General features: G+C 46.2%; 2 protein-coding genes across 3 annotated transcripts in view; one reads left to right on the top strand and one right to left on the bottom strand.

Moving 5' to 3' along the window:
- Nucleotides 1-3321, top strand: part of erp44 (endoplasmic reticulum protein 44) — a 40709-nt gene extending 37388 nt beyond the window's left edge. The window contains exons 10-11 of the mRNA XM_084336245.1: nucleotides 511-613; nucleotides 1826-3321. Coding sequence (XP_084192371.1) covers nucleotides 511-613; nucleotides 1826-1933 — 211 coding nt within the window. The 3' untranslated portion in view covers nucleotides 1934-3321. The remainder of the gene's footprint in view (nucleotides 1-510; nucleotides 614-1825) is intronic.
- Nucleotides 3322-3521: 200 nt separating this feature from the next.
- Nucleotides 3522-23124, bottom strand: part of stx17 (syntaxin 17) — a 35576-nt gene continuing 15973 nt past the window's right edge. For both annotated transcript variants that reach the window (XM_084336247.1, XM_084336246.1), the window contains exons 4-7: nucleotides 21928-22224; nucleotides 14570-14620; nucleotides 7579-7665; nucleotides 3522-5460 (exon numbers count right to left, since the gene is read on the bottom strand). In XM_084336247.1, the coding sequence (XP_084192373.1) occupies nucleotides 5194-5460; nucleotides 7579-7665; nucleotides 14570-14620; nucleotides 21928-22224 (702 nt within the window). In that variant the 3' untranslated portion in view covers nucleotides 3522-5193. The remainder of the gene's footprint in view (nucleotides 5461-7578; nucleotides 7666-14569; nucleotides 14621-21927; nucleotides 22225-23124) is intronic.

Genomic DNA, 23124 nt, shown 5'->3' with positions numbered 1-23124 from the left:
TAACAGTGGGATGGGAGATGAATCGGAAAAAGAAGGGGAAAAAGATAATAAAAAAAAAAGTGATCCGTTACCCTGCGGTCCATGAGCCTCATTAACATGTGATCCGTTACCCTGCCGTCCATGAGCCTCATTAACATGTGATCCGTTACCCTGCCGTCCATGAGCCTCATTAACATGTGATCCGTTACCCTGCCATCCATGAGCCTCATTAACATGTGATCTGTTACCCTGCCGTCCATGAGCCTCATTAACATGTGATCCGTTACCCTGCCGTCCATGAGCCTCATTAACATGTGATCCGTTACCCTGCCATCCATGAGCCTCATTAACATGTGATCTGTTACCCTGCCGTCCATGAGCCTCATTAACATGTGATCTGTTACCCTGCCATCCATGAGCCTCATTAACATGTGATCCGTTACCCTGCGGTCCATGAGCCTCATTAACATGTGATCCGTTACCCTGTGGTCCATGAGCCTCATTAACATGTGATCCGTCCCGTCTCCCCAGGATCCCAGGCAAGCTGAGGCAGTTCGTACTGGACCTCCACTCTGGGAAGTTACACAGGGAGTTCCACCACGGACCAGACCCCACGGACAGCACGCCTGGACAGGTGAGTCGCCGCCACGCAGCACCCGAGTGGCAGAAACGGGGGATTAAAAAGTCTTAAAGCATTGAATTCTCAATTTAAGGCCTTAAAATGTATTAAGTCTTAAAAAGCATTGAATTCATAATTCTCGATTTAAGGCCTTAAAATGTATTAAGTCTTAAGCATTGAATTCATAATTCTCAATTTAAGGCCTTAAAGCGTATTAAGTCTTAAAAAGCATTGAATTCGTAATTCTCAATTTAAGGCCTTAAAGGGTATTCAAATGTCTTAAAAAGCATTGAATTCGGGCGGCTAAGTGGCGCAGTGGGCAAGGCGCTCGCCACCAAAGCAGGAGATGTTGGGTTCGAGCCCAGCTCTCGGCGTTGCTTCCGGCTTGGCTGGTCGTTCATACTAATACAATTGGCAGTATTAGGGGGTGGGAAAGCCGGTGGGTGGGGATCGGACGTTGTGGACAGCGACTCCTACAGGTCGGTTGGTGCGCCTGTACAGCAGAATCAGGAAGTAACAGGGGCAGCGTGAGCCTCCCATGCATTACTCCTCGCCACTGAGAGATTGCGCTGTACAGGTGAAAAGATGCGACAGCTGCCTCCTCGTGTACCGGAGGGGACACGTGATGCAAGGCTTGGTCCACATTGCAGCCGACCAGTGGGAGGCATAGTCTAGCAACGTTCGAGACAGGGGAGGGTAGAATTGGATCATACGAAAATTGGGAGAAAATCAATTTAAGGCCTTAAAGGGTATTAAGTCTTAAAAAGCATTAAATTCATAATTCTCAAGTTAAGGCCTTAAATGGTATTAAAAAGTCTTAAAAAGCATTATATTCATAATTCTCAAATCTAAGGCCTTAAAAGGTATTAAAAAGTCTTACATTTTATTTGCAAGGGTATTACATTTATTGGGGGGGCTGCCTGGCTGTCGGGAAATGAAATAATGTTAAATATATTAAATGTTTTTGTATTTGTTGTTTTTGGTGGGGCTACCAGGAGTTTGGTGCATCTGGCGAGAGCTTGTATGGAACATGCGAGAATTTAAATCGACCCACAAGTGCAGTCGCTATGTGTGTTTTTGCTAGTATGGTCGTGAAATTGCTATAAAGTTTTGCTCTAAGTGGTATTAAAAAGTCTTTAACTTGGTGAAACCTGTAGAAATCTGTCACGAGGACAGACTGAGCGTTCCCTGTGGGTTCTGACGCCCTGCGTGCGTGTGTCCCCCCAGGAGGACGTAGGCGAGGTGGCCAGCAGTCCCCCGGAGAGCTCCTTCCTGAAACTGGCCCCCAGCGAGACGCGCTACACCATCCTCAACAGGGACCGCGACGAGCTGTGACCTCCATCGGCCTCTTGGAGATCCTGTGACTCCACGCCACGCCCCCGGGGGGGGTCAGGGAGGGGGCTTAGGGTTGGGACAGGCCAGCGGGACGGGACAGCAACACCCAACATCCTTACTGAAGAGGAAGATGAGGAGAAGACTGAGGAGAGAGAGAGGAGGGAGCGAAGAGTGCAGTCCACGACACGACTGTGTTGGAATAACCTATATTTTCATAACTCTTACGTGTACAATTTTTATTTTGGATAAAAAGGAGGAAAAAAATAAAAGAAGAAAAGCCTTTTGTGGGCGGGGTGGGAGCGGGCATTAGGACATCAAGAAAAGTGGTTTTACTTTTATTTTTGGAGCTTGTAAATATGTTTGTGCTAAGTGGGCGTGTCTGTCATCATTGGTAAATTAAATGCAGAGTTTTCTTTATTTTATTCCCTTTTCTTTTTTCCCCATCGTTATTTCTTTTTTCTTTTTCTTTTTTTTGGGGCGCGGTTTAGAAATCAAGAGTGCACTCCCTCCTCGCTCCAGTCTCTATGGTTCCAAACTGTGGGTAGTCCAGTTAAGTCTCTAGTGGGAGGGGAAAACCCTGCTCGAGATCGTTGCATCTCAATAGTACCAAGTCCAAGTGTAAATCCTTTGTATAGCACAACCTACAGTAATGTTTTAAGTGGCTTCCTCTCCCCCCTGCTTCCTCCCCCATCCCCTCTATGCATATTGACCCACGAACAACTAGATGGCTAGAGATATTTTCGGCTACCGTCTTTGGTCTCTCGAGGCGCACGAACGCTGAGACGGAGCCACTCGGCAAGACTATTGAGATGCACCCCCCCCCCCCCGGTATTCCACGTGATAGATGATGTCACCAATTTGCCCTAAATGCCCCCCCACCGAGCTGTGTTCGGGGGAGGGGCACAATATGCTTTGAAATGAAGGTAGTGCAACGTGAACCTGATCTATGATAAAATTGAAATTTTTTGTTGTTAAAATGTTTGGGCTAACCTGTTGTAAAAAAAGAAAGTGTGCCCCCCTGGTGTTTTTAAAACGGTTAAAATGTGAGGCGGGGAGACATCTGGTGAGCAGCCAAATATCTACAGTTCTGGGGATGAACATGAATTCTCCTCCTTCCTCCTCAACCTTCTCGTTCACCTGTTTTCCCCTGAGGTCCAATCCGATCCAACCAGCTTGAAAAAGGGGGCAGTACCTGTTGGGGGGGCAGATTGGGAGGTGTTTTTGTATCGTGCCCCGAAAGCCCTCGGAAGCTTCCGACGGACCTGTCTCAAACCCCGCCCCCTCATCTCAATCCTCCAATCGTGACGGTCGCGATCGGAAGGGTTGAGATGAGAGGGCAGGGTTTGAGACGGGTCACGTGACATATCAGCCCACATGGAGGGGGGTGGGGGCATTTCAAAATCAGTCATCTTGGAGGGGGGAGAAGAATGAGAGAAAAAACTAAATTAAAACAAACCATTTTACAGGATTGTGCGTCGTCTCGTCCTTAGAGTTCACCTGCTCGGTCATGATGGTAGTTTACGTAGGAGGCAGTGACACCGATTTTGAAAGCGAGGCAAGTTTTTATTTGGCAAAAAAACAGCAGCAATACCCCACAGTTGAACCACACTGGTCGATTATTTGATCTGTACCGTCTGTGGCACTTAAGCTTAAAGTAAGATACGGTACGATGCAAATCCTGTGTTTTTCAATCTTATTGCATTTTTGGAAGGTATGTTGACAAAGTTGCCCAAAATGTTAAGAGCTGCTGTTGTGAAAATGACGACTAAAAGCCCCGGATATCAACAAAATCATGACTTCCTTTGAAATATTGCACAATATACACAGGTTTCCCTGATTGGCCCATCTGTCAGTAGTTGTCAAGGATATCAGCTAGCTAGCCCATAAACGTGTAATGAAACTAGTTTGCTACGATTTAGTTAATTGTAGTCGTTCAAAAACATCCACAGGAACTGACCATTTATTTATCACCTGCTAGCAGTTAGCCGATGTTAATCTCCCATAGCAACCGATCATACTGGGCTGATTAATTAGTTTACATTTGAAAGCTTCATGTATTATGATACTAACTTGCCCCCCTCCCCCAACATACTGATAGTTGGCTGTGCTCAGAGAGGGTGTACTAAATCAAATGATACATATGAAGTTGGAAAGAAAGATACTCATGACATTAACATTCCACAATTAAGCAATTTATGACTGAATTAAAACATAATTGAACTGGATCTTTTAACAAGCGTCTGTATGTATTGGTACTTTTTCCTACAATTTACAAAAAAGTGTGAACGACTACCAGACACGCATACATACATACCACAGGCGAACCAGATAACCATCTTCTCATTCACTTGTAGTCTCAGCGGAGACGGCCCATGTGAGGACAGATGGAGGGGAGAACCCTGCATCATCGAGTCCATACAGAGGTTTATCGGCAAAGTCAGACATGATGTGGAGGGAAAAATGTCAATAGTCGGGAAGAAGAAATTACGCTATATCTTTTATCACGCTCAGTGACTAGTTTGATTGAATGAACCCTTTCACTACCACACTACAGAAGGTTAATCTTTCACTACATTTTTCTGTTGTGTGGCAGTGAAAGGATTAAAAGTGTCAGTCAGCGAAAGGCCGGTTCTGTTCAACTGAAATGGACTTCTCACGGCGCCAACCATTTCGTCTGGTACTAGGAAGGCACACGTGAGCATGGCAGGCTGACCCGACCCCACATCTCAGGCTCTGGAGTCTTTCAAAACTAATAGATGTGCATTATTCCTAGTTCAAGTAAATAAAATGTATCAGTTGTGTTGTGTATCTATGTACAGGACCAGGATTACATCCCGAAAACAACATACATAAACAACATACATATACACAATATACAATTTACATATAAAGTAAGGCTTTGGTGAAAAACTATAAAACCACGAGGAACTTTATGTTCTACTGTATTCTTCTTCACTCTGTGACTCACTAGGTCCTGTGGCGAGTCTCTTGGAAGCGCTCTTAGAGAGCAGCTCTGATGGTTTAACCCTTTCACTACCACACTACAGACGGTTAACCTTTCACTACCACACTGTTAACCTTCTGTAGCGTGGTTGTGAAAGGGTTAACCCTTTGTCATGTGGCAGTGAAAGGGTTAAGGGAGTTCCACTATGGCAGAGATTCAAGCCAGCCAGCCGATCGCTCGGTCTTTCCCGGGATGAGCTGCGGTGATTTGCCAGAAACTGAGTTCAGAGGTCACGTCTCCCTTGACTCGGGGCTGATCACTCGTCCTTGGTGGACCGTGGCAGGTCTTCTGGCCCGGGTTCTGCTTCCGTCGGCGGGGCGGTCAGCTGTTTCATCTGTAGCTCCACCCGGGCTTTGCGCTGCTTCTGGACCAGGTTTCCCCCGGCGAAGCCCAGAGCGCCCCCTCCCAGGGCCGCGGCCACACCCGCCGCTTTGAAGCCCGCCAGCAGGCCCAACGGACCCGCCAACACACCGCCTATCAGCGCCCCCACCACCGGTATCACCGCCAACCCGTAGCCCACCGCCTGCAGAACCAGAGAGAGAGAGAGTCCAATTCATTAGTTGAATTTAAGTAGAGAGTAGAAAGGGAAAAAACTTAAATACATTAAAAACACACCTTTGGAGCGGGTTAGTTCTTTGAACCTTTAAGACACAGTATGCGATAGGGTTTAGATGTCTCCATCCTTTCATGATCACACACACACACACACACACACAGAGAGAAGAAAAAAACACAAACAGGCCAACACACGCAAACACATACCTACATCAAAGCTTCACGTTTTTAATTATCTCCATTTATGGGAAATCATAGAGATGTGCCATTACCGCTCTTATCATCAGAGAGGAAGGTGGTCTTTAAGGCTGATGGCAATTAATGACCGACTTCTCTGACCATCCCAATGCGAGAGCACGCGTGCACACACACACACACACACTTGATTAACACTTTGCTATTAAATTAATCTAGTTCAAAAGCTCACATTCCTTGTCCCCAACCCGCGGCAGTTAAGGTAATTTTCATCAGAGCAGAGTTGAAAGGATTCAGGATACGGCTTGTTGAGGAAGGGGGGTGCATGTGTGTGTGTGTAATGTTGTCTGACCTGATGACAGATAAACAGGCTTTGAAACACGCTCACAACTTCAGACATCCTTCTCATCTTCTCCAACCCCCACCCCACCTCATATACAACCCACTAGCATTGCTGACAGAGAGAGAGAGAGAGAGAGAGAGAGACAGCAACCATACCTGCCCATCCTATAGACCGCTTCATCTGTGTCTATTCCTATATATCCTTCTGTAGGACCATGCAAGACCAACGGGATTAAAAAAAAACTGCGATTAAAAAAGTTATTTCTATTGACCTTCATCTTGGCGGTCGACAGCTCTCCTGAGAGGAGATTTCTTGGAAATTGTTTTACCAAACTTTGATTTCAAGTTACTTTTCTGAGAGGGACCTGCTCCATCCAACATGGAACCCAACATTCTCCACGGCATTTGACTCGTTATTCCCGGATGATTTCAGTGTTTATATCAGTGCTGGTGATTTAATTTCAACAGGATATATATGTCGTTAAATCTCTAACATGGTGTCCAGGTCATTGTGATAATAAAACATCAAAGACTTGTTCCAACTTATCACCGTATGAAGACACTTTCTTTCTTTTATATTACACTTCCTTTCGTTACAACTGAATTATTAATATATACATATATTATATATATATACAATATATTTTCTTTCTTAAAGAGGTAAATTAACTACAGTGTGTGTGTCTACACCTTGAGACTGTAATATGTGTGAAGGGTATTGAGTTATACCATGTGCGTGCGTGCGTGCATGTTTAGACGCGAAAGAGTGTATTGAACTGACTGGAAGCCCGGATGCGTGAATACTTTACCCACGGCAGTTGTCCTTCCGCGTTCGGTTTGCGCGCCCTGATTGGCCTCTCAGCGCCCAATCGCGTTAGCCCTACTATCGCCGTGCATCAGCTTTCAGTTCCACAGCCCAATATTAACGTAACGCGCTATTCATATCAATTATGTTGACATTGTTTTCCTCTTATTGCTTCTTCCTAGCAGCAGCACGGCGATCGAATGGAGCCTTGAAGTTGTACAATCACAGCTTTATTGTAAACAATTCCAAATGTTTTACATCCGTAGTACTTTACCATCTCCGCGGTCAACTAACTGCGAGCATCTGCAGCGACGTGATTCTCTTCACAGTAATATTACATTTCTCCCGATACTCTGCTAGCTCTGTGTAGGCTAACGTGATTGGGCGCTGAGAGGCCAATCAGGGCGCGCAAACCGAATGCGGAAGGACAACTGCCTTGGGTAAAGTATTCATGCAGCCCGCGTGCTACTCCTATGAAGCTATTCAACAGTCCTTCAAAACCACACACACGCTCCTCCTGTCACCCCTGTCACCCTACCTCTCTATCACTCTTTCCCTCTTCAGCACACCCCCCTCCTCTCTCTCTCCATTTCTTTAATTGCAGCTCTCCTCCGTATTCGAGCGAATCAATAGGGACAAACACTGTGGAATGGCTGGGAGGCAAAGTGCCATCGATCTCCCAAACACCACACACACACACATCTGTGCAGACAGGGGGATCGTGAAGAACGAACACACACACACCTTCCCCAGGCTCTTGGTCCCCTCCTCCACGTTGGCAGCGGCTGTGTTGACGTTGTCTTCTATATTGTCAATCTTCTCCTGCTGGGACTGATAGACAGGGGTTATACAATGGAGACACATGCAGATGCACGCAAGCGTGTGCACATGCACACGCACATGAGCATGAGCACACACACATGCACATACACATGTGTAAAAACACCTGTCATTTAGTTAGCTTTACCCATCAGAATTCTGCAAAACACTGAATTGGGGGGGGGTTATGGATGTGTGCATGCATGCGTGTGTGTTTGTTTGTGTGTGGGGCAAGGGGTGTGAGGAGGCAGTAGGTAGATTCAGCGGGGATTATATTGAGGAGGCAGGGGGGGGGGTATTGTGTAGAGCTCATGAAATATTCAGAGTGGCAGCTGTCTCTGTCTGTGTCTGACGGCTGGTCAGCCACAGTGACCAGACAACAACAACAACCACAGCAACACACTCCTACTCCTACTCCTCCACCTCTCTTTTCCTACCTCACCTTGATATGGAACGAATAAGAACATCACAATATTCATAATGTCTTCTTTTATACAGTGCCGACGTTCAGCTTTAATTTGAGGGTATTTAAATCCAAATCAGGTGAACGGTGTAGGAATTAAGGGACCAAAAGTAATTAGACAATTGGCTGCTCAGCTGTTCCATGGCTAGATGTGTGTTATTCCCTCATTATTTCATTTAAAGGAGCAGATGAAAAGTGAAAGGAGCAGAGTCTGGTATTTGCATTTGGAATCTGTTGCTGTCAGCTCTCAATATGAGGTCCAAAGAGCCGTCACTGTCAGTGAAGCTAGCAGCCATCATTAGGCTGAAAAACCATAACAAACTCACCAGAGCGATAGCAAAAACATTAGGTGTGGCCAAATCAACTGATTGGCACAGTACATTTTCTTAAAAATAAAGAACACACTGGTGAGCTCAGCAAAACCAAAAGACCCGGAAGACCACAGAGAACAACTGTGGTGGATGACAGAAGAATTCTTTCCCTGGTGAAGAAAAACCCCTTTCACAACAGTTGGCCAGATCAAGAACACTCTGCAGGAGGTAGGCGTATCTGTGTCAAAGTCAACAATCAAGAGAAGACTTCACCAGAGTGAATACAGAGATGTAACCACAAGATGTAAACCATCGGTGAGCCTCAAAAACAGGAAGACCAGATTACAGTTTGCAAAAAAATCTAGAAAAGCCTGTAAATTTCTGGAACAACATCCTATGGACAGGTGAGACAAAGATCAGCTTGTACCAGAATGATGGGAAGAGAAGAGTATGGAGAAGGAAAGGAACGGCTCATGATCCAAAGCAAACCGCCTCATCAGTGAAGCATGGTGTGGTGGTAGTGTTACGCGTGGGCATGTACGACTGCCAATGGACCATGGGTTCAATGGGTTCCCTTGTATTTATTGATGATGTGACTGCTGACAAAAGCAGCAGGGTGAATTCTGAAGTGTTTTGGGCATTATCATCTGCTCATATTTAGCCAAATGCTTCAGAACTTATTGGACGGCGCTTCACGGTGCAGATGGACAATGACCCGAAGCATACTGCAAGGCAAAGAAGTGGAATGTTATGCAATGGCCAAGTCAATCACCCGACCTGAATCCAATTGAACATGCATTTCACTTGCTGAAGACAAAACTGAAGGGAAAAAACCCTAAGAACAAGGAGGAACTGAAGACAGTTGCAGTAGAGGCCTTGCAGAGCATCTCCAGGGATGAAACCCAGTGTCTGGTGATGTCTATGGGTTCCCAACTTCAGGCTGTCATCGACTGCAAAGAATTTGCAACCAAGTATTAAAAGTGATTTATGGTTTGTTAGTTTGTCCAATTACATTTGGTTCCTTAAAAAGTTCCTTCTAATTCCTACACTGTTCACCTGATTTGGATGTAAATACCCTCAAATTAAAGCTGAACGTCTGCACATCTTGATTGTTACATTTCAAGTCCATTGTGGTGGTGTAAAGAGCCAGAATTGTGAGAATTGTGTCAATGTCCAAATATTTATGAGCCGATTATCACATGTCCTACTCACATCAGAATGATAGAATTAAGGACTCATTCACATCTAATCAGACAATGTTGGGAAAATGAATGGGGGTAGTCGTTTCTTTTGAATGGGGGTAGTCGTTTCTTTTGAATGTGGGTAGTTGCGTTGGGCACTTGTTACCGCATGGAGTTGCCCAAAAAAAACGGAGGAGCCTTCTGTTGAACTCAGGGGTGCCTTGCTCATGGGACGGGGTTGCACGCCGAGCAACCGGCTCTGTGAGCAGAAGCACATGCACGGATGTGCACACGCATGCACACAGGAATGCGCTGCACTCGACTGATGCGCCAACTCGCCAAGTACCCACCTGGCTACTTTGCATAACAATAGCTCAGGTCGTCAGGTGTGTTCAAATACGTCCTCAGATACATTCACACAAAACTTGTGAATGAAATGTGTTACATTCCATTCCTAGAGGCAATTAGGCATTGTCTTTAGTCTGTGCGCACGCGAGGGAACATTTATGCGCATGCGCGGGAGCGAGCGCACACGCCCGGGAGCGTGCATGCATGTGGCGTCATTAAAACACAGTGGAACCCGAGGGCGGCTACGTGGTGCAGTGGGCAAGGCGCTCACCACGAATACGGGAGACGCTGGGTTCGCCTGTTCGAGCCCAGCGCTCCACATTGCTTTCAGTTTAGCTGGTCGTCTGTACTAATACACATTGGCAGTATTAGGGGGTGGGAAACTGATGGGTGGGGATCGGGCGTTGTGGACAGCGACTCCTACAGGTCGGTTGGTGCGCCTGCGCAGTAGAATCAGGAAGCGATGGGGGCGGCGCCCCTCCAAAGTGCAGACCCCTGACGCTGAAAGATCACGCCGCGCAGGTGGAAAGATGACTGCTGTTACCTCGAGTATCGGAGGGGACTCGTGCTATGTATGACTTAAGTCCACATTGCAGCCGGCTTGTGGGAGGCAAGAAACAGCATTCGAGACAGGGGAGGGTTGAATTGGATGATACGAAATTGGGATGGGAGAAAAATAGAAAATGGGAGAAAAGGTAGATAAAAAAAAAAAAACACAGTGCAACCCGGTATGAAATCACCAACGCACCACTGGTTGAACTCAAGTCAACTTTTGCCGTAACGCAACCCCTCCCCACGCTGCCAATCAATCACAGCAGAAGACGAGGGAGTGGAGGGGGGAGGGGTTAAAAAAAGCTCACAGCATGATGTCACACAAACGGCCCATCCACACCAACGCACGGCACCACCCTACGGAGAGGTGCTGCATCGTCTGATTAGATGTGAACGAGCCCTGAGGTTGAAAATCTAAGGAGCGCTCCTTCAATGCTTTATTTTTTTATTCTCTCTAATAGGGGTGTAAAGGTACACGTATCCATACAGAACCGAACCGTTTCAGTGTGTACCGTACCATACCGAACGGCTGTGTAGTGTAACGAATACAACGGTATGTTAACCACTAACGACCGCCCACCGGGGGCGTTTTTTTTTCACAATCTAATATAATTATTATAAAAAAAAAAAAAAAGATACAAGTCGATTATTAATTTCAATATAGAATATTTGTTGACAGCCCTACAAGTACAATTAGTTACTGCACACTACATCACCTCTGAGTGGAACATGGAAAGCCAAACTTTCCCCCACTGTACTGAAAACCCGTACCGAACCTTGACTTCAAAACCGAGGTACGTACCGTACCGTGGTTTTTGTGTACCGTTACACCCCTACTCTATATTCTCTATTCTTTATCCTCTCCTTTATTTTATTTTCATTCAGCTCCATATATCCTGGCCCTGTCCGTCTCTCCTTGTCGTTATGCCTATCCAGCGTGTTGTTGTTGTTGTTGTTGTTGTTGTTGTTGTGGACCATTTAAAAGCGGTTGTATGAGAGGGACGAGCTGTACATTTCATGAACTGCGTCCTCTCTCGCTGCCTTTCCTTCTTCCTGCCAGTGAAAAGCATTGTGTCTCTCTCCCTAAAGCCCTCAGAGATACACACACACACACACACTGACACACACAGACACACACTCACACTCAGTGTTTATACGGCGACTGAGAGCTGGAATATTGCTCCCTTAACGATGCCTTTCACCCCAGAGAGACAACAAAAACATCTCTATGCTCTCTCTCTCTATATCTCCCCATCCATCCATCCATCCATCTCTCTCTCTCTCTCTCTCTCCCTCCCTCCCTCCCTCCCTCTTCTCTGACTCTTTATCTCTCTCTTTCCCCCCTTCTCTCCATCTCTCTCCCCCCCTGCTCTCCTCCTCCTCTCTCTCCTTCTCCCCCCTCTCTCTCCTTCTCCTCCTCCTCCTCCTCCCCCCCCTCTCTCTCTCCTCCTCCAACCCCCTCCTTCCCTCTCTCCCTCCCCCTCCTTCCCTCTCTCCCTCCCCCTCCCTCCCCGAGGAGAGTGATAATCTGAGCCGTCTGTTCTCCACCTGCTTCACCGTACGCCTCGTTCCCAGAGTCTCCCCCCATGGATATCCCCTCTCTCTCCCTCCCCCCTCTCTCTCCCCCTCCCCCTCCTACCTCTCCTTCAGCTGAGGGCCTCAGGGGGCCAGCACCACCACCACCAGTTACCCACTGAGCCCAGCAACCTGCCCCCAGCGGAGCCTAACCAGGCAACACACACACATGCATGCGTACACGCACACACACACTCAGGCATACAAGCGTGTGCACACACACACACACACACACACACATACACACTAGAGCTCGACCAATGTGAGAACCTTGTCTCGGACTCCGATATTTGAGAGCTTAAATTTCCCATAACTGATATATCTACCTATACACCCCCCCCCCCCCCCCCCCCCCCCCAGATATGAAAAACATGTAATTATCCCTCATTCTTTAACTTGAAAATTAGGTTCTATTAGAGTACAAACGTGGAACACACCACAGGGTAACACCCTTATTCTTCTACTGCGGTGAGGAATACTATCGGAGCTTTATTGGTGTCACTTTTGCCGATAACAATATATCAGGGGAAAAGCTAATATAGACAAATAGCACTATAGCTCTGAGAACACTATAGAAAACGACCACTCACACATACAGCCACGCTGGACACATCTATTAGGAATGCACTGATACAGGTTTTGGATGCTGATACAGATATCTGACTGTGTTAAAGGATTGTATTGTAAAGAATTGTCTTTTCCTGTATTTTGAATTGACTAAACAAAATGAAGGGTTGCCTCGACACAGATTTTTTTATATATATGTACATAGTGTTGTTTCTGCAGTTCTGCTGTGACAAGAATCCTCTCTCTTGAAATGAGACATTCAGAATTGCAGCCACGATCGCCATAGTTAATAACATGAGTGTATGTGCATGTGAAGAGATCTTGTACAAAATGATGGCTCACTCGTAGATCTTCTTAATTTTTAATTGAACCTAAAATAGGTTTAGGTGACAACATTTGTAACGGTATTGCTGGATCTTGAGTTACATTTGCAACGTCTGGGCGGTCGGATGGCGTAGCGGAGATTGCGCTCGTCACCAATGCAAAAGGCTGTGGTCTCGACTCCCGGAGTCAGCATTCCCTGCGGCTTGGGCCAATCGTCATACTAACTCGTTTGGCTGAGTTAGCGGGAGGGAAGTCGAGGGTGGTAATCTGGCGTTGTGGACAGCGACGCCTACAGGTCAGGTCTGGGCGCCTGCTCAGCGAAAGGCAGGAAATGGTGAAGGCAGCGTGACCTCCCACGCGTTACGCTTCACCAATGAGAGTCCTCGCTGCCAGGTGAAAAGAGAGCCACTGGCTGTCTGTGTCGGAGGAAGCATGTGGCTAGACTTCAGGGTTCCCTTGTACCGACCAGTAGGAGGAACATGCGCACAACAACCAGGTAGGGGATGGGGGGGATTGGCATAACGACTAAATTGGGATGGGGAGCCAAATTTAAAAATCAGGCAGAGAAAAATAGGATAAAAAAAAAAAAAAACATTTGCAACGTCTAGTTTGACAGTTTGATGTGAATTTCTTTCGACGGTACAGGCTCGTGCACCACTGCTAGATGTACGATAATTATCGTATTTGTACGATAAAAGTGGCTAGCTCGTCACAGGCACAGAAACAGGCCGTTGAGAACAGGACTGAAACAAAGTGGTATAGAGTGCATAATCTGCTAGAATGCATAATTTTGAGTGTTTTTTTCAAGCAAAAAACAGAAAAGAAATCTTTAGGGGATCTCAAAGACCTATACTAACTTGTTGAAAAATACAAAAATATGTCCCCTTTAAGAATTTCAGTACAAATTATTGAGTGTAGACGGTTACCCTAAATAAATGTGGTAATTCAATTAAATGTATTTGTTCGCTCAACAAAAGACCTTGTTAAATGTCTATTGTTCACTTGGCAGTTATATTAAAGGGGAACTATTTTACTATTTCTTTTACTATTTGGGCACTTTTACACAATTCCTGTGAGTTTATGGAACACCCCTGTAATTATATATTTTTTTTAATTCATTGTTTTGTATTTCTAATCAAGTCCTCAAAAACAGCATTTTTCTACCTCAAGATCTCGAGCTGTTTTGAGGCTGGGCTCCTAAACCACTGTGTGGCCTTCGCGGCATCTGGGACATTAACATGCAGCGGTGTCTCTCTGACATCACAAATCAGCACATTTTCAGATGACTCAGTTCAGTGAGGGTGAATATTGTGAGAGGAGAATTGGAAGAATGCGCCAATATGAGAATTAGAGACATAGATCATATTAATATAAGTCCACATAGCTAGGAAACAATGCTAAACATTGAAAAAGGCCATTTATAAGATAGTTCCCCTTTAAGCAGCACATCGCCACAGAAAAGGTCACACAAATTATTAATTCTAATACCAAGATGTGTTTAATTAACCGACTGTCTGCCGAAATATCTGAGCCTCCCTATGTAGGTCTTTAAAATGCATACAGAGTACAGAGGGGAGAGGAGCGGTCATACTCACATGGACCATCATGGAGAACTCCGTCACCAGACCACTCAGCTCCCTCAGGTCCTGGAACACAAATCACACACAGATCACCTGCTGTCCTCAGTGTCCTCACACATTCTACTGTTTGAGCCCTCGCACCGAAGACCCAGATAACCCTCGTTTTGAAATGTCTTGGACAGACACATACAGACATTGTATATCTTGTATGTCATAAATGTAACAGTACTGTATATCTGTATCCTACGGAAGCCCTAAGAGGCCATACATTCATACATTTTATTTACTCAGTTTTCCCGTAATAATGAGTTAATTAAATTTGTTTTCTCATGATAACGGGATAATTTTCTCGAGATCTCGAGAAAACGAAACGATAGTCTAGTATATATAAAATTTTGGGAAATTAGCTTATTTGCCATCTACCCTGGAGTTAGACAAGAAGATACATACATTTTTCTTCTCTGTGCATGCAGTAGGAGTAGGAAGACGTTGGGAACTAGGCTAACAGGACAACAGCAGAGAGGGTAGGATCTTTTAACTGAATACTGTGTACATCATTTTGAAGTGTGTGACTAAATTGTGTTGTGGAAATTGTTTGTAATTAGTTTCACCCAGCTGACAGAAACTGGAGGTGTGGCCTTTTGCTGCAGGTGTCACTCATCAGTAATTAGTGATAGTGATTTAAAGACTTGCTGGCATAGCGTCAGCGAAGCGTCGAGGGACAAAGAGGGACAAAGAGGAGGAGTTTTCCTGGAGTTCACCGCAGAGGGATCCACCGATCCACCCAGTGCTAAGTACACCATAATCCCATATTCCCGTCCCACTCTGCTATTTCCCTACTATCTCGCTTCCTCCCTACCCCCTTCAACCTCCTCCTACCACTCTTGACACCACAATGTGCCTCATACCTATATCCACAATCTGCTCCTCAAGAACAGAATCAACCCATCCACGCCAGTTTGCTAGCAACCCGGCTAATCTCTCCTACCCTCCTACAGCCACTAATACACCTGTCACAGTACAGGGAGGCTTATGGAATTGTCAATCAGCAGTCAAGAAAGCTGACTTCATTACTGCCTACGCCCATAGTTTAAATCTGCAGCTCCTGGCTCTAACTGAGACCTGGATAACCCCCAATAACTCGTCAACACCTGCAGCATTATCTACAAACTATAACTTCACTCACACACCTCGACCCTCCAGACGGGGTGGAGGCACTGGCCTCATGACATCTCCCTCATGGGCTACAAACCTAACGCAACTCCCAGAACTGTCACTCTCCTCCCTCGAATATCATGCAGTATCTGTCTCTAATCCTTTCAATCTCACCATTGTTACACTCTATCGCCCTCCAGGTCCCCTCGATCACTTCACAGATGAGCTGGACATGCTTCTAAGCTCCTTACCGGAAGATGGTACCCCGCTCCTTCTATTGGGCGACTTCAACCTGCCTGACTCATCTCAGTCGGTCCCAGTGGTCTCCCTCCTACAACAATTTGACCTGACTCCCACTGCCATGCCTCCCACCCACAAAGCAGGCAACTCCTTGGATCTCATATTTTCCCGTAACTCCAGCATCATTAACACCACGGTAACTCCCCTACATGTATCTGACCATTCCTTCATATCCTTCTCACTAACTCTCATGCTTAACCGAAAAGTCTTCACCCCAACTCAAACCGTCTCACTCAGACGCAACCTGCCCTCCCTATCCCCCTCCACCCTCTCCTCTGACATAATATCCGCTCTACCTTTGAGTGACACCTTCTCTGCTCTCCCCACAGAGATGGCAACCTCCACCCTCCTCTCAGCCCTTGCAACCTCCTTCGACAAGCTCTGTCCCCTCGTTGAGAAACCTGCCCGCCGTTCCCCACCCAGTCCATGGCTGACGGATGCAGTGAGAGAACAAAGACAGGTCCTGAGAGCGGCTGAGAGGAAGTATAGAAAGTCACGCCTCACTGCTGACATCGACACATATCACAACCTCTTGTTAACATTCTCCAAAACCATTACTAATGCCAAAGCTTCTTTCTTTCACCATAGGATCGAGGCCTCTGCCAAGAATCTTCGCAAACTGCATGCTACCATGTCCTCCCTCCTCACTCCCCCCCCACCTCCTCCTCCCTCATCTTTTTCTGCCGAAGACCTTGCGATCTTCTTTGAGGAAAAAGTGGAGAACATCCGCAGCTCCTTCTCCCAACCCCCACCCATTCCAAACGCTGAATCGAGAACCTCATCCTTCACTCTGTCATCTTTCTCTCCCATTACAGAAGCCGAGACCCTGACACTGGTAACGTCGAACCGTCCGACTACATGCCAGCTGGACCAGCTACCCTCCCCACTCCTCCAGACCATAGCACCGGACATCCTCCCATTCCTAACTGCAACCATCAACTCCTCACTCAACTCGGGGGTGGTCCCCACCTCCCTAAAACAAGCCAGAGTCACGCCCCTCATAAAAAAACCAACCCTGAACCCCACCGTCATAGCCAACTATCGCCCTGTCTCTCTTCTCTCCTTCCTTTCTAAAACACTTGAACGTGCTGTATCCAACCAACTTACTGCTTATCTCTTACAGAATGACCTCCTAGACCCCAATCAGTCTGGCTTCCGGACTGGCCACTCCACAGAAACGGCCCTCATTGCGGTCACAGAGGCACTTCACTTAGCAAAAGCGAAAGGCCTCTCCTCTGTCCTGATTCTCCTAGATCTATCTGCAGCCTTCGACACAGTCAACCATCAGATCCTCCTCGCGGCCCTCGCAGGAATGGGAGTGGCTGGATCTGCGCTGACATGGCTGACATCATACCTCAATGACCGCTCCTACCAAGTGTCATGGAGAGGGACTCTGTCGGCCACCCGCCCCCTCCGGACGGGTGTCCCCCAGGGCTCGGTCCTAGGACCCCTTCTCTTCTCCCTCTACACTAAATCACTGGGTAACATTATCACATCTCATGGCTTCTCATATCATTGTTATGCCGATGATACTCAACTCTTCCTCTCCTTCCCTCCCTCAGATATCCACGTCTCTGAGCGGATCTCGGCCTGTCTGTCCGACATCTCCGCCTGGATGACGACCAACCACCTCAAACTGAACCTAAGCAAAACAGAATTGCTCCACCTGCCGGCCAAATCCTCCCCCCTGACCGACCTCTCCATCACAGTCGAGAATGCAGCTGTGACCGCGTCGCCGACCGCCAAGAACCTTGGTGTTGTCCTCGACGACCAGTTGAACTTCTCTGCTCACATCGCAGCGACAACCAGAACCTGCAGATTCCTCCTGAGCAACGTCAGAAGGATACGCCCCTTCCTGACAAAAGAAGCCACCCAACTCCTCGTCCAATCAACAGTCATCTCCCGCCTCGACTACTGCAACGCACTGCTAGCTGGCCTCCCGGCCACTGCCACCAAGCCTCTTCAACTCATTCAAAATGCAGCGGCCCGCCTGATCTCAAACCTACCGAAGTCAGCCCATGTCACCCCACTTCTTAGGGACCTGCACTGGCTCCCCATTGCTGCACGTATCCGCTTCAAGGCCCTCGACCTAGCATACCGTGCGGCAAAGGGAACCGCTCCCGCCTACCTCCGGTCAATGGTCTCTAACTACACACCCTCAAGACCCCTACGCTCTGCGTCTTCTGGCCGCCTCAGATCTACTCCTATCCAAGCTCCCGGAGGGTCATCAAAGAGAAGCCGCCTATTCTCAGTCCTTGCCCCACAATGGTGGAATGAACTACCCATCCCAGTTAGGACAGCCGAATCCCGTCCAATCTTTCGCCGTCGACTAAAGACTCACTTCTTCAACCATTATCTGAAATGAGAAAAAAAAAAAAAAAAAAAAAAAAAAAAAAAATCTAACCCCGACTAACCTTAATGTCATGCACTTGTCCTAATAAACTAACCTACACTGTAACACGCAACACTTTGATGAACATTGTTACTCAGCTGATAGAGTTATACCCTTCTTGCTGTCTTGTCGCACAGAACTTGTAAGTCGCTTTGGATAAAAGCGTCAGCTAAATGACTAAATGTAAATGTAAATGTAATGGAGGAACCTACTTCCAGTGACTGACGCTAAGCTAGGCTAACGGTGCACATCTTCCTACTCCTACTGCATGCACAGAGAAGAAAAAGGTATGTATCTTAACACTCCAACATTTTGAGAACCCAAGAAGATGCATACCTTTTTCTTCTCTGTGCATACAGTAGGAGTAGGAAGACGTTGGGAACTAGGCTAATGGAGGAACCTACTTCCAGTGACTGACGCTAAGCTAGGCTAACGGTGCGCGTCTTCCGACTCCTACTGCATGCACAGAGAAAAAAAAAGGTATGTATCTTCTTGTCTAACTCCAGGGTAGATGGCAAATAATTTCCCAAAATTTTGGAGTTTTCCTTTAAATCACTACAGGAAACATCATTCAGTGTCGCAATGTCAGAGGAGCAGGAGGATATTGATCACCGCGTCACATATCTCTTCAATCAAGGCCTGACACAGGCTGAAATAGCTTTATGCCTTGCCGTTACAGATAATATACACATTAGTGTGCGTCATCTAAGAAGACTGTTAGCAAAGGCTTCAGCTTTACCAGCGGCGCAATCAAAGTGAGCTCTCAAAGAGCACTACCTGTATATGGGAGGCTGCAACTCGAAACTGGCCCCTATGTCCAAATCCCTCCCACCCCCTCCAAATGTACAGTTTCCTCCCCCTCGTATGTATATATTTTCTGTTAGGATCTCACTCTGTTTAACAGTACTGTATATTTGCATATCTTGTATGTCACAAATGTAACAATACTGTGTATACCTGTATGTCATGTACCCCCCTGAAATAAATTAATCCGTTATCACGAGAAAACAGACTTCGTTATCTCGAGAATTAATCCGTTATCACGAGAAAACGGTCTTCGTTATCTCGAGATAACGAGATAATAAGTCGTTATCACGAGAAAATGGACTTTGTTATCTCGAGATCTCGAGAAAATTATCCTGTTATCACGAGAAAACTAATTAAATTAACTCGTCATCACGGGAAAAACGGAGTAAATAAAATGTATGGCCTCTTAGGAGTCTTAGGGCTTCCGTAGTATCCTGTATGTCATGTATGTCGTAAATGTCATGATATATATATCTGTATATCTGTATGTTGTTTATGTCATAAATGTCATTATGAGTTGAAAATGGGGGACCCTGATGTAAACAAGACAAAAGTATTTCTCTGGTCTGCATCCCCTTAACTCATTCAGCGCCGGGGATTAGCCATTGCCCTGTGGTCCCTATACATCGATTGCCCTATAGACGTTGCCATGTCTTGCCTGTATACGCTATTATCCCGAAATCAAATCTAGATCATAGCTATTATGTTCCATCATGAATGCATGAAAGGGGGGGGGGGGGTCGTTTCTGATTATTTGATCGTCAGTAACGGCATTCGCATTGAACACTAGAAAGCGGTTATCAGCCCAATCGTTATGAAAGCATTGCAGGATCAAGCTAAAATTGACGTCAAATCGCCCTTACCTGTGGCCGGGAGTATTCCAAAAATAATATTATAATTGTTTGATCGCCATCTGGTATATCCAATGTCCATTTAGTCTACGGCATAATTCACCACAACATATGGATCGGAGATATTTGACGCGCTTCGATGGAACCGGCAGAACGGCTGCCCTTGCCCGACAAGGAAACATGAAACCAGAGACCTGGGGCCGTCCCACAGAGAAAGATACAAGGGTAGAAAGGGTGCTCGATACCGCCGTCTAGCGCGATGCGGCCGGTATTGCACTTTTACATTCTCATGAGGATTCCCCATGTTAACCCCGAGTCCGTGCGCCTGTAATGAATAGAAATATAGAATAAAAGAAATAACGATCAAATAACAAGTATACTCGTTGTTGGCGTTCAACAATTGGCGCCCAATAACTAGTATACTCGTCGTTGGCGGGGAATGAGTTAACAATTGTGTGTATTGAGCCGTACTGTATTGTACCCATTCTGCAATCTGTTAATACAATTTTCAATCAATCAATCAAACATGTATTTGCAGTTGTAATCCAAGTCAATCCAAATCCCTTCGGTGTGTGAATGTGATACTATATCACAAGAAAGTACTCAACCTCTACTGTCTTTAAAGGTGCTGTTAAGTGGTATTCCTTAGTTAAAATAAGTGGTCTACAGTACATGTTAAAATAAGTGGTCTACACAGTACATTCTGACAGCCATCACTGATGTAGAGTGTAGTAACATGGGTCTCCCAGTCCCCCCGCTCTGCAGTAAACAGAAAATACACTTCCTGATATCCCGTTTCCCACTTTATCCTTAGTTTTAAGCAAATATGTGCTTGAAACAAGTAAAATAATCTGCCAGAGCAGTAAGAAAATCTGGCTTGGCAAGCTTTCTTGAAATAAGTAAAAATATCCAGGGCTCTCTCTCCTGATTGGATGAAGTGGGTTCCGTTTACTGCAGAGCGGAGGGACTGGGAGACCCATGTTACTGACCAGACACTCTTATTCTAACAAAAAAAATACCACTTACAGCATCTTTAACTATGAATGGACACAGCTCTCTATAACATCGCATCTTTAGATAATAAAAACGTTGTTCCTCTGAAAACGCTGTGCTCATTTCAGAATTCCATAAGTTTTCAAGACCTCCGTTTCTTGACTGGACTGGACTTTGGCCCGTGCACAATAAGAACAGTAGTACGCGAAAGCAGCAGCAATCGTATGCCGCTATGATTTGAAGATTGTAATTCACAACAACAAGCATCATACCATGTGAAGTGACAGTGGGAAGGGTGTTGCTGTAACAGCACCATCCCCCCACCAAATGCTGGTTCATTTTGACTGTGGCTGTACGTTTGTCAACTATTCTGTCACTATGGCAAGTAAATAACCACCATTTATAGTAGTAATTAATTATAGTAATTTTTTAGAAAATAGATACATTCTTTATTAAAATAAAATAAATTTGGACTTGAATGACCACCTAGGGTGGCCGGTGGGCGGTGGCCAATAAATTGACTATCTTACCCTCACAGTGGGTCAACAACTATGTACAAAACAGGCTTTTCAAAGACCTGGAAATGATGACGGAATCAGACCCTGGTTTCTTCATCATTTGATTCTCATTCGGATCACAAAGAATGTAGCACTATAGTCTTCATGTGTTTTATGAGGTCATTTTGTATCTCCGCTGTACACCGTGGCCCATGTTGAAAGAGGGAGAGAGTGGATAACTAACAGACAGACAGACAGACAGACAGACAGACAGACAGAGACACACACACACAGACAGAGACACACACACACACACACACACACACACACACACACACACACAGACAGACAGACATAAACACGCACACAGACACACACCTCCTCCAGGTCGTCCCAGGACTCAGCAGCACTCTGGTCGGCGGGGATCTCTGGGAGACACAGCTGAATCTGACCAACAGTAATAGTAGTCTCCCCGCTCACATCCTCATCACTATGGCGACGGCTTGACGGACAGCTGGCGGACGGAGCGGGGCTGGAATGCAACTGTAGAAAGTCCTGCGCTGCGGCCAGCGCCCTGTCTCTGATTGGCTTGACGAGCCTCTCGAGGGCGGGGGCGTCTTCTGGACGGACCCGGCTACACAGCTTCTCCATCTCCCTGATGTTGGCCCTCAGTTGCTGCAGGGGAGACAAAGACGGGACAAGACTTAAGAACCGAGGACAGTTCACACACTGAATGAGCGCTGACCTGCATCCGTTTCTGTATGAGGCCATTATTGCTGATCTCCCACCCAACATCACCTCCTTGCTGGATTGGAGCTCTGGATCTTATCACACTCGCTCTGGTGATTGGTTCCCAGAGTTTGCACTGAATTAGGAAAATTGTGCGCCAGAAACATGGAATGTTTTGCAATGCATTTTTGTTCCTCACATTCACACCGATGGCGAAGGCGACCATGCAAGGTGCCAACCTACTCATCGGGAGCAATTAAGGGTTAAGTGTCTTGCTCAAGGACACTTCAACACGCTGCCCGGGAGGAGTGGGAATCAAACCGGGAACCTTCCGACTACCAGACGATGAGCCTGATCAACTTCTCTTCCATTTTGAATGATAAGACCATTCTAGACATTTGAGGTCAAGACAGGTGGAACATTTATTCACGGTACTACAGTTGCCACGTCGGTAGAACAGAAATAGTGCAGAAATCCGATTGGCTGTTGACGGATGATGATCAAGAAAGCTCAGCAGTTTGTGGAAGGCGAGTCAACCGTAGCTAGTCATCCGTATTAACGCCAGCAGGAGTTCCCCAGGTCGCCCGGCTCTGTTGAGAACGAACAGACTCCTGTGAGAGGCTGACGCCCCTGAACCCTGCCGTGTGCAGAGGAGGCTGGGACCTAGAGCCAGAGACTATCTAATGAGGAGACAGAGCGCTGTGGCCGTTTTCAACAGGGAAATCCATGACACTAAAGATGGCGGAGACAAAGAAACATATTGAGAGGAAATTATTAAATGTGATTCTATGTTGAGTAAAATTATAATATACTTAAACCTTGGGTTACATTTTAAATAAGATGTTT

The sequence above is a fragment of the Notolepis coatsorum genome (assembly GCF_963971535.1).
Source record: "Notolepis coatsorum genome assembly, chromosome: 19".
Lineage (NCBI taxonomy): Eukaryota > Metazoa > Chordata > Actinopteri > Aulopiformes > Paralepididae > Notolepis > Notolepis coatsorum.
The sequence above is the reverse complement of the archived record's forward strand: the minus strand, read 5'-3'. Positions and strand labels throughout refer to the sequence as shown.